The sequence below is a fragment of the Portunus trituberculatus genome, chromosome 47, assembly GCF_017591435.1.
Source record: "Portunus trituberculatus isolate SZX2019 chromosome 47, ASM1759143v1, whole genome shotgun sequence".
Lineage (NCBI taxonomy): Eukaryota > Metazoa > Arthropoda > Malacostraca > Decapoda > Portunidae > Portunus > Portunus trituberculatus.
This window is the reverse complement of record NC_059301.1, coordinates 14,217,254-14,229,282: the sequence shown is the minus strand read 5'-3', so window position 1 is coordinate 14,229,282 and position 12,029 is coordinate 14,217,254. Positions and strand designations below refer to the sequence as shown.

Genomic DNA, 12,029 nt, shown 5'->3' with positions numbered 1-12,029 from the left:
CCTTTCTTTCTTTTTTATTCTCATCGTTTCCAGCCTTGTATGCTTTTTTCCATTCTCTGTTTTTCCTCGTTATCCTCCTCCTCCTCCTTCTCTTCTTCCTGCCGGAGAGAAAGCCTGGTTCCCACGCGCTCACCTGGTGGACGAACCTTACCTGTGAGGGTCTCTCCTGCTCCTTATATGGAGATTGGAGGGAGGGGGCCCGGCAAATGACTTGTCTCCTCCCCTCAACACCCACTGCGGGCCTCCACACGCCTCCATACGCCTCCGCACGCCTCAATAACCCACCACCACACACCACTACACGCCTGCAGGCATTGCCACACACACACACACACACACACACACACACACACACACACACACATATATAATATAATACATTCCACTAAGCTTGACCGCAAGGCACACCGCTCCTTTTCCACTCTCCTACTCCACTTGTCAGCGCGCCGGCAGACTCCACAACGAGTATACCACGATCATTCTCCTGACGCACTAAATGGCCAGCCCAATGCCCAAGAATAATGAGATAGCATTAGTTATGAGCCACACGTCCTGCTTCCACGCTGCAGCACACACTACACCACACCACACCACACCACACCACACCACACCACACCACACCACACCACACCACACCAAATCACTGCTAACCGTAACACAGCGCCTCTAGGAATCCACCGCACCAGAGGCATGCATACCGAAGCACACCTACTCTCTATTCCTCACCACAGAGATACAGTTATTTCCTATCTATGCTCTACACCAGTATAACCTTAGGTAAATACGGGCAGAGAGAGAGAGAGAGAGAGAGAGAGAGAGAGAGAGAGAGAGAGAGAGAGAGAGAGAGTACCGGTATAAACGAGAAGAAGAAAGCCCCGATAGGATTCTTTTCAGCATTGGAACCTCCTCTTCTTATCTTCAACTGCTGTATTCTCTGCATGCGTTTCTTCTTCCTCCCCTGACCCTTTCTCTTCCACCTCGCGCTCTTCCTTCGCCTTTCCTCCTCCACATTTGGTCAGGCCGGGAGCTGGAGCTGGCTTGGAGGAGAGGGCGGCGGGCTGTCCGGTTTCCCTTTCAAGAAGGTCTGCATGGCGCGTCCTGGCCTGCAAAACAAGATAACATGTCGCGGGAATCAAAGTAGAAAACGTACGGATCATTTCCCTTCGAAACTTTCACCTGAAAAATAAAAATAAATAAAGAAATTAAATTTACCAGAGACATCAGAAGGCAGGCGCTTAATAGGGAAGTATGAGAGAGCGATTGAATTCAGCCTTGTTACATGCATCCCGATCTATTCCAGCAGGCAGCCGACTCCTTCTTGTGCGCGTGATTATAATAAAGGTTCTCGCAGGGTATTTCTGTGCTGAGGCTGAGCGGCGCAAGCCCGGGAGCGCTGGGCCGCCACTAATGCCAGAATAACTTAGCTTAATGGCGCGTTGCTTGCGGGGTGCAGCGGGAGCCGGAGTGACAGCGAGCACAGCGAACCAGATAAAGGAAAGGTGGAGCATAAAGCAGGAAGACTAGACAGATGTGTGTGTGTGTGTGTGTGTGTGTGTGTGTGTGTGTGTGTGTGTGTGTGTGTGTGTGTGTGTTTCATTCTCTCTCTCTCTCTCTCTCTCTCTCTCTCTCTCTCTCTCTCTCTCTCTCTCTCTCTCTCTCTGCCCCGTCAATTTGTCAGTGGATGTGTGGTGTCGCTGTAACACACTCCTGTTGTACGCCGTGTATGTTTGCCTGTCTACCTGTCACTCTGTCACTGCAAATTTTTTCAAGGATTATTTTTCTTTGATGTATGTGAAGAGAGAAAATGTGTGATAGGTTTAATAATTCTCTTACAAATCACGACGTAAGGCATTTTCTTCCTCCTCCTTCCCTTCCTCCTTCTCCTCCTCCTCCTCCTCCTCCTCCTCCTCCTCCTCCAACTCCTCCTCCTCTTCCTCCTCATGCTCTACCCCATCACTTCGTATATAATTATCAGCCTTATCACCAAAATTATAATCAATAACTGCAACACTGCAGGAAATTTACTGAGAAGTTTTGTGCCTTGTGTGCGTGTTAGCGCCTCATCTTCGTAGTACATCAGAGAGAGAGAGAGAGAGAGAGAGAGAGAGAGAGTGTGTGTGTGTGTGTGTGTGTGTGTGTGTGTGTGTGTGTGTGTGTGTGTGTGTGTGTGTGTGTGTGTGTGTGTCAGGGGCCAGTCAGGACGGAGTGTTGTTCAGCGAGGCGTCACTGCACTGCGTTGGGTGTTGGGTGTAGCTGTGGGTGTAGCCAGCGACCCGCCCTCTGCTTGCTTCCTCCCCCACACCTCCCCTTACACCTAGCCCACCACCACCACCACCACCACCACCACCACCGGTCAACAACAGCACAGCCACCACTATCATCTTCACCGCTGCCAACATCACAAGTAATAATCCCTTCTGTTACTTCTCATTCTCGCCTCCCTTCACAAACACCTGCATTTGCTTCAACACTATCATCATTACCTCCTTCTCCTCTTCCCTCGCTATCTTTCACTACAGCAGCATCAATAGTCAGTAGTCTCCTCTTAGTCCTGTTCCTCCTTCTCCTTCTCCTCCTCCTCCTCCTCCTCCTCCATATTCATCTCTTCATCTCTGTCTGTCTCGTTATTGCTGTCCTTTGGTCCTTAGTGTGTTTTTCTGCTGTTGTTTAAACCCAAAGCACGTGGATGATTGTGTGTGTGTGTGTGTGTGTGTGTGTGTGTGTGTGTGTGTGTGTGTGTGTGTGTGTGTGTGCAATCTTTCATAATCATCCTTTGTTTGATTTCTTTATTTATTCCTGCAATGTTTTTCTTGCCAAATCTGCTTCACTACAATTATATTATTTCTAGTCAATAGCCATACTCTCTCTCTCTCTCTCTCTCTCTCTCTCTCTCTCTCACCACTACCCCTGCTGTCAATACCCTTCCTCCCTCCCCTTACCCCCCCCTTCACTCCGTCCCCTTCACCTCACGGGCCGGCAGACGCAGCGCCTCTTGCTCACTCACTCCACCCACCATCAACCCAGCATCCCCGTCAGCGGCTTGTGGCTTTATCCTCACGACTTGGATAAATTACAATTACTCGTGACGTCAAGAGAGTTCGCACTTCACCTGGTCCCCGTGTAGCGTCAGGATTGGCTCATGGGTACTCCTGGCCACGCCCTTACCTGCCGTTCCTGCCCAATCACCGCCTTCGTTTGTGTTCGTGCATGCAATATATATGTACTAGTGTTTTTTCTGTTTTTTTTCTAGTTTTGTGTGTACATGTGGTTTTTTTTTCGTTTATGCATTTTTTTTATGTTTTATGTGTGTTATGAGTCAGATTATTTTTATGTGTGTGTGTGTGTGTGTGTGTGTGTGTGTGTGTGTGTGTGTGTGTGTGTGTGTGTGTGTGTGTGTGTGTGTGTGTCTGTTTTGTGTCTGTGTGTGTGTGTGTGCTCCTCAGAGAGAGAGAGAGAGAGATCATGAGCCAATGATCCATCACAAATTCAATAAAAACGTAGTCTGTTATTTGTATTTTTTTTTTCATTGCGAATGTCTGTAGAATTATTTCTTCATATATTTGAAAAAAGATATATGGTACCTTTTTTTGTTGTTTTGCTATGATCGGCCTATTCTTATAGTAATTCTCTCTCTCTCTCTCTCTCTCTCTCTCTCTCTCTCTCTCTCTCTCTCTCTCTCTCTCTCTCTCTCTCTCTCTCACACACACACACACACACACACACACACACACACACACACACACACACACACACACACACACACACATCAAGAACCAGACCGCCTCCTCCCACAGAATTATGACATACCACCCCCTTCATCTGTGCCGTCTTAACTGGCAAATAGGAGCATCACTAATAGCTTGACTGCTGCCCGTCCACTAACTCACGGCGGGGCGCGACTGACTGAGAGAGAAAGAGAGTCGTAATGCTCAATAATCCTGCACTAAAGATTTTTTATTTGTTGCGCTTATTCTTTTTTTTTACTCCACCATCTAAAGGTTTCTTGATTCCACCTTCTAGTGACCAAGTGGCTTTACAAATTATTATGGTTCTTTCTAACATATTTCCTCTTCTGGTTATTACAGTTTATGTTCCTTAGTTTGCAATTGAATTCTTATATTTTTTAGTAATCTTTGTTTTCTTCTATTCTCTGTTGTCTTTTTCTATATTCTCCTTTTCTTTCGTCTCCTTCTCATCCTTTTTTTTATGGTGTCTTTTTTATTCCACATTCTCCTTCATTGGTCTCTCTTTCCCTTTTTATCCTCTTCCTTGTAGTCTCCATTCCATCATCCTCTTTCCAGTCTTCTTCATCTTATCTTCCTCCTACTCCTCCTCCTTCTACTCCTCCTCTCATCAAAGTATTTTTTTTCCAGTACGTCACAGCATTTTTTCAAACGGGTTAAATAACACTTAACTCTTTTTACCCTTTTCTCTTTCAATGGCACTTCTCTTCTACCCGACTCTCCCCACCCTCACCCCTTCCCCTGCTCCTCTGCGCTGCCCGACACGCTACCCCACAAACCGATAACACTGTACCTATACCCCTAGGCTCCAAGAAGCTTTGTCCGACGCCTGGGTAAGAAAAAAAAATAAATAAAAGAAAACAGCAAGTGAAAACCACATCAGTACCGTGGGTCATTCAGTGAAATTTTTTCTTCGATGCTCCTTTGAATATGCAGACGCCTTTGCATAGCTTGATATATGCACGGAGGGAGGGAGAGAAGGAGACATGGAGGGAAGGAGGAAGAGTGGCAATAAGGCAGTTGGCGGGGTGGCAGAAAGCTCCATAGATCACGGCTCAGCAGCGGCGGCGGCGTCGCGGCGAGCTCAAGGCCACAACAGAGACAGAGGGCGACAATATTCACTCCTGAAGCGCTGTGCTCGGCAGGCACTTTGTGAAGACATAAAAAAAATACCTCTCTATGATGCTTGGCGAAGAGAGGGAGAGAGGGAAAAAAAGAGCAGGGGAGGGGAAAAATGGAAAGGGAGGGTGGAGACCCAAGTGGTCAGTGTGATTGTCGCAAACCACTCGTCCCTTTTTCGTCCTTTACACTCTGCTCCTTCGTTATCGTCCGTCCCGCCGGCTCGGCTTTTACCGCGTGCTGTGCCTAAGCCGCGTCCTTTCACGCCGACAAATGGCCCGTACAGCGTGTAAAAAGCGAGACTAACCTGTATTATCGGCTTGATATAACAGGCTGAGGGGCGGGGCGGGTCTTTGCCTTGAGTGGGGAGGCTCAGCGCCGCTGCCTGGCGACGGTGGGGCTTGTGAAGCACTTTATCGCCGACCGTTCTTGCCATTCCCAAGTGAACAACGTTCTTGAAGACAGCTAGCCAGATAGGTAGATAGATGAGCTGGTGAGCGACAGATCATATATCATCTCTTTTCAGAAAGATCACACACACACACACACACACACACACACACACACACACACACACACACACACGCACGCACGCACACACACACACACACACACACACACACACACACACACACACACACACACACACACACACACACACGCACATCAAAAATTCGTCTGCTACAATATATTCTACTAAACGACGCTAACAACAGGTCGCGTCGCCACACGCCTCAGTCACGCAGCATAATTGAAAGCGCTAAATATCCCGACCATAAATCGCCGGCATCTGGGCAGCGATGGGGCGGCAGATAAGAGGTAGCCAGGCGTGGCGAGCCTTGCCTTTCCCTGCGGCGGGGCGCTGAAGGTTTCTAGGGGCCAGCGCTCCCTCCTACCATTACACACTATCGACACTATCATCTCTTTCCTCATTCACATACTTGTCTTATAAATTCTAGCCCATCAGTTCACCATCAATCTCTCTCGTATCACAACCGTCAGGTACACCGCTTTGTAATCATTAACCGCTTGTCTACCAGTACCAATCCCCTCTACACTAATGTAGTACGAGTAATATGTGTAAAGATGTGCATACCACTAATTCTTTATGGATCAACTTGTGTCACTCTTGTTATATTCCTTATATTACTTAAAGGCCTCTGTCAGTTCCTTCCTAACCTACGCCACTCTCATGAATGTAAATCTTGAGAGAGAGAGAGAGAGAGAGAGAGAGAGAGAGAGAGAGAGAGAGAGAGAGAGAGAGAGAGAGAGAGAGAGAGAGAGAGAGAGAGAGAGAGAGAGAGAGAGAGAGAGAGAGAGAGAGAGAGAGAGAGAGACAAGAATGTGAAGCATGGAGATATTGAAGAAGAATAGGAAGGAAGACATGCGGGGGGAGATGAAGCTGACCTAAGATAAGATGCATTTCAGTGTAGGTCTAGCCAATGACGTGCTTTGAAGAAGAGATGACAGATTTCACTTTCATAAAAAGCACAGCAGAACTCTCATCAGGTAAGGAGCACACAGTACACCAATTAATAATCTCAAGCACCACACTCAGATTCAATTCAGCTGACAGGATGGCTTGAACGTGACACATCGTCGCTTTCAACTCCTTCAGTAGTGGAACGCTTTTCTACCATGAGTTTTTGGTACGATTAGACGATTTTTTATATATATTAAGAAATGTCTATGGAAGTGAGAAGATTACTGGTCAGTCTTCACTATTTTAATCCTCACATAAATTTCTGAAGTTGTGTAAAATCGCCAAACAGTAAGCAGAATGGATATAAAAACGCGTCATGTTGGTACTGAAGGAGTAAACAAGGAACCAGCCCAAGCATAACACAACGAGCCTGGCCAAGACACCACAACGAGCAAAGAAAAAGCATCCTGGAGGGGTCGCGGGGCCACGTTAGCGCCTCGCCCACTCCCTAACCCGCGCCCCCCTCGCCCCCAGCGCCAGACCCGGACACATGGGCTGACGGCAGGACGTTAATGTGGTGGGGGAGGGTTTGGTATATTGCTCCCTCCTTTCACTTCACCTGTTTATTCCTTCATTGCCTTTCTTCAACACTTTCTTTTTTCCTCAGTTCAGTCTTGCCTTCTCTCTGCGTCTCATCGTCTGTCTTTAGCTCATACTCTCAAACACTTCTTTGCTTCACCTCTACTATTTTGAAAGGCTTTATTTAGATTTACACGAGTTTATTAATATGTTTTTATGATTCTAGAGGCAGAGTGACAAAATTCATCTATGATTAACTGGAAAAACAGCTTAGAAATACCTTGCTAACCATCTGTGGCCCTTGAAAATAGTCGTGGTGCACGAGAGAACAGGGGATGAGTAAGGGAAATGAGGATGGTGAAGGAGGGAGGGAGAGAGAGGAGGGCGCCGCTGTCTGTCGTATACTTGTGGTCGTCCGTCACACTCCAAGGCTCTTCCTGGCCGATCATCTGAATCTTTTCTTTTCTCTTAGTTCACGTGACCATGAGCTCTGCCTCCCGTGCATGAGAGTGTGTATGTGTGTGTGTGTGAGTGTGAGTGTGCGTGGGTGTCTGCTGGTTCATGGCTGTGCGACCCGGCTGTGTTTGCTCTGCTTGTGTATCGTATCGTGTCTCCTTGGCGTTGTTATTGTTTTTGTTGCTGGTTTTTATGGTGATATTGTTGTTCTTTTATTTGTTCATTTCATTAGTGTGTTATGATATTTGGTATTGTGTTTTTAGAGGGGTTGCTTTTGCCATTATTTGTGTATTATTGACGTTCCCTTCTTGTTGCTGTTTACTTATTTCTGAGTTCTGCTCTGTACCTATTTTTTGCCTCTCATATCTGTTTCCTTTTGTGTCTGTACCTATCAGCCTCTCAACACACCTATACTTACCTATCTACCTATCCACACTGTACATCCATCTACCTCATTACAATTATTCGCCCATTATTTGCTTCTCATATCTGTTTCCTTTTGTGTCTGTACCTATCAGCCTCTCAACACACCTCTACTTACCTATCTACCTATCCACACTGTACATCCATCTACCTCATTACAATTATTCGCCCATTCAACAACAGACAAAAGGAAAGAAAATTAAGTAATATATAATAAAAAAAAATCCTTGTACCAGTATGTGTGTCTTTGTATGTATGTATGCATGTATGCCATCTCGCACATACACACACGCCGTACATGAGCCAGTGTGCGTTAAGAGGCGTCCTTGGAGATGCACCTTTGGACGCGGATTTTCTTCTTCCGCTCGGTTGAACTTTTCTCTCTCTTTTTTTTATATTCTTCCTGCTATTGAGGATCATCACGGGGAGGAGGACGAGACAGCAGGGGAGACGGGAGGATAGAAAGAGGAAGAGGAGGAGGGATGGAGAAGAAGAGAGGAAATGAAGGTGGAAGAGAGAAGAAGAGGATGGATAATAGGTTAAGGCTTGTTAAAGAGATATCAGAGAGAGAGAGAGAGAGAGAGAGAGAGAGAGAGAGAGAGAGAAGGATCTTGTGTAACATTTAAGGGATAAAATCAGTGAGAAGTAAACGAAAAAAAAATGTTACGAAAAGCAGATTTTTATAAAGATTAACATTTGTTAAGGAAAAAAGTTGTGATAATAATGAGAGCCAAGATTTTAAAAAAGTTACCAATCAAAGCCTGGCAAAAGAAAATACGATGTATCTTTAAAAAGTCACGACCTCAGAGAGAGAGAGAGAGAGAGAGAGAGAGAGAGAGAGAGAGAGAGAGAGAGAGATTGAGTGGTGGGAAAAAAACATTGTGAGAGAGAGAAAGTGAGAGGATATAAAAAAGATCGATAAAGAATGCATCGTGAGAGGGATTAGCTGTGTGTTGGGGAGTGGTGGAGGCAGGAGAGGAGGGATTACTGCTTGGAGGGGGCGGGGGAAGGGAGAGAAGGACAACTTAAAGGAAGGAGGGAGGGAGGGAGTGAGGGAAGGACTCGGAGTAGTGATGGGATAAAGTAAGAGCCCCCTCCCTTGCTCCCCGCACCGCTGAGAGGAAGAGTCGATCAGCACTCGTGGCTCGTTTCTGAACTGTGCGTGAATGGCAGTGTCGCGTCACTCAAGTGAAGCACAGATAGATTAGTGAACACTTTGTGTGTGTGTGTGTGTGTGTGTGTGTGTGTGTGTGTGTGTGTGTTTGTGGTTTCTTTACATGAAACTCATCAAAAACTGACATGCCATCAACAAAAACATTTTATTTCAGCATACTCAATAAAAAACAGTATAGTACGTGTATTGTTTGAGTGTTATAGCAACAAGTGAACAGTAGTAAAATTATTTACTCTCTGGAAATTTAAAAACAATACACTTATATACTGCACATATAATACAAAAGCTTATTTCTCTTATAGAAATTGATTTTAGTTCTTGAATATTCTGAATTTTAAAAAGTATAAAACCACTAATTGATTTCTTGATCTAACTGTAAAGCAAAGATTTGTTTTAAAGCTTGAATACTTTAAATTTTCAAACTCTTAGATAGGTGAAGCGAAACTAATGACGTTTGTACTCCCATTTTCTCTTAGAAAGTAGAAGAAAACGAGGCTGCAGAATGGAGCACACTTACTAATATGACTTTTCCCTCTCTCTCTCTCTCTTGCCAGGTGCCCAACCCCTCCATGGCCACGGGGAATGTAAGTACTCAGGTGTTCATTCCCCTTTCCCTGTGTGTGTGTGTGTGTGTGTGTGTGTGTGTGTGTGTGTGTGTGTGTGTGTGTGTGTGTGTGTATGTGTGTGTGTGTGTGTTTGTGTGAAGTAATGCATGAATCTATTTCCTTCTATTACTGTCTAATAATTTAACCCCTTCAGTACCATGACGCGTTTTCATATTCATTCTACTCTCGATTTGGTGATTCTCTACAGCTTCAGAAACTTATGTTGGGGATTAAAATGGTGAAGATTTTGGCCATTAATCTTCTGACCTCCATAGACCTTTCCTAATGCCAATAAAATGGTCTAAACACACCCAAATTTCAAGATAAAAACTGTGTCCCAGTATTGAAGGGGTTAAAGGTAAAAAATTTTGCTATGAAAAATGTACACTACTTCTAAAAGAATTTAATTTAGGAAACTGATTTATGAATTATAACAAAGTGAAAGAAAGATTCAGTTCCTCACTTCGCTTGAAACTTACTTTAAATCTTCTTTTCCTTCTCTATACCCAACAATCATTATTTTTCAGCAGATGTCTTTATTTTCCTTTCCCTGCTATCTCTGTCATCATTTCCAAACACGCATTCACTAACCAGTCCTTTCCCTCCGCAGATGAATCAGATGTGCAAAGTTTGCGGCGAACCAGCGGCAGGCTTCCACTTCGGTGCCTTCACCTGCGAGGGTTGCAAGGTGAGTAATGAGGCGGCGTGACAGGTGTGCTTTCTGGTAATCCCATTAGAGTACATTCTGAGACGTAATAACTGCACAGCAAAGGATGATATGGTGCTTGCGTGACACGGTGAATGGTTTGTTGCGTGTCCTGTCCATGATACCGGGCCTGGGAACACACACACACACACAGACACACACACACACACACACACACACACACACACACACACACACACACACACACACACACACACACACATACACACACACACACAATCGCACATCAGATTTATGACTCTACACCAGTGCAGTTTTGTTGAGACCACTGAAACTTACACATCCTCTTTTACATCGCGGAGAGAGAGAGAGAGAGAGAGAGAGAGAGAGAGAGAGAGAGAGAGAGAGAGAGAGAGAGAATAGAGTGGTGCATAAACTTATATAAAGAATATTTAATACCTTCCAAAAAAAATAGGTGAGACGGAGAGGACTAGAATGCATAAGTACATGTATCAAAATGAAATAAAAAATCTAAGTTACACACACACACACACACACACACACACACACACACACACACACACACACACACACACACACACACGGGGCGGCCCACCCAGTCAGCCGTGCACTTCTCTTCATCAAGGGGTCTGGATGGGCGGTGATCCTCGGCCGGGCGCTCCCTCCTCGACCTTCCCACCGCTGCCATTCTCAGGCTGATGGCAGGGTCGTGACGCGGCTCCGTGGTGTATCACTGTTTTATTGCGAATCTTAATCTCTACTCCTAACAACGGGGGAGGTTTAAAATGCCAGGTAATGCGTAATCTTACCTGGCCGCCTTGGGACTCACTTGTGTCATAAAAGAGGATATGATGAGACAGGCTTCGGGTGAGTGCTGAGGACTGGACTGTCTTCCTACTGCTGCTGCTGATGATGCTGATGCTGATGATGCTGATGGTCCAATGATCGTCCTTATCTGGTTTATTTGTGTTCATCCGATACTCTCTCTCTCTCTCTCTCTCTCTCTCTCTCTCTCTCTCTCTCTCTCTCTCTCTCTCTCTCTCTCTCTGGTGATGATGATGGCTCCCCTGTGATATCTTTATTTCTGGCTGCCGTCATTTATGTCTCTCTCAGCCAGGTTTACCATTTCTCTCCTGACAGTATCCCTTACCTCGGCTTTCTTCTTCCTTCTGGATGTCATAATAATGTTTCTTTCGTTCTTTCTTTCTAGTTTTTTTTTTCATCGTTTTCATTTCTGTTTTTATCTTATCTTTTGCTTCTTGTTGTGTTTTGTTGTGTTTTTTTTCTTATCTTTTTTGCTTTTTTGGAGTCATCTTTTCCTTTTCGTTTTCATCTTTTTTTCTTTTCTCTTCTTTTCTTCATATCGTTATTCTTATTCTTACCTGTTTTATTGTGATTTTATTCCTTTCTTGTCTTTGATTTGGGTCATCTTTTCGTCTTTATTATCATCTTTTTTTTTCTTTCTTTTTTTCTTTTTTCTTCTTATTCTTATTCTTACCTAGTGGCGCAAGCAGACTTTTAGAGGGACACCTTTGCGGAGGCTCAAACACATCACAGCGCTTCTCAATGGATTCACTATTCTGAAATGCTTGGACGTTGCACCTCGACAACTTTCAAATGGCTCTAGTTTAAGTTACATTTGTTCTGAAGGATGTTTTTTTACGGTTCTAGTGACAGCTTAACAAGACTTTTACATTAATAACTGAATAAACGCTCTTGAGAATCCAGGTAACCGTCATTGTAGCCTTTGGAAACAGTCGTGATGAGAGAGCAAAGCGTTTCAGAATACGGGTTTGAAAAATAGCCAACTTCTGCCGAG

At 44.9% G+C, this 12,029-nt stretch overlaps 1 protein-coding gene across 6 annotated transcripts in view; it reads left to right on the top strand.

The window, feature by feature from the left end:
* LOC123520741 (knirps-related protein-like) overlaps positions 1-12,029 on the top strand; it is a 104,051-nt gene that overhangs the window by 83,751 nt on the left and 8,271 nt on the right. For 3 of the 6 annotated variants that reach the window (XM_045283303.1, XM_045283300.1, XM_045283302.1), the window contains exons 3-4: positions 9,472-9,501; positions 10,133-10,210. In XM_045283303.1, coding sequence (XP_045139238.1) covers positions 9,487-9,501; positions 10,133-10,210 — 93 coding nt within the window. In that variant the 5' untranslated portion in view covers positions 9,472-9,486. The remainder of the gene's footprint in view (positions 1-9,471; positions 9,502-10,132; positions 10,211-12,029) is intronic. The other 3 variants (XM_045283305.1, XM_045283301.1, XM_045283304.1) reach the window with 1 other exon arrangement.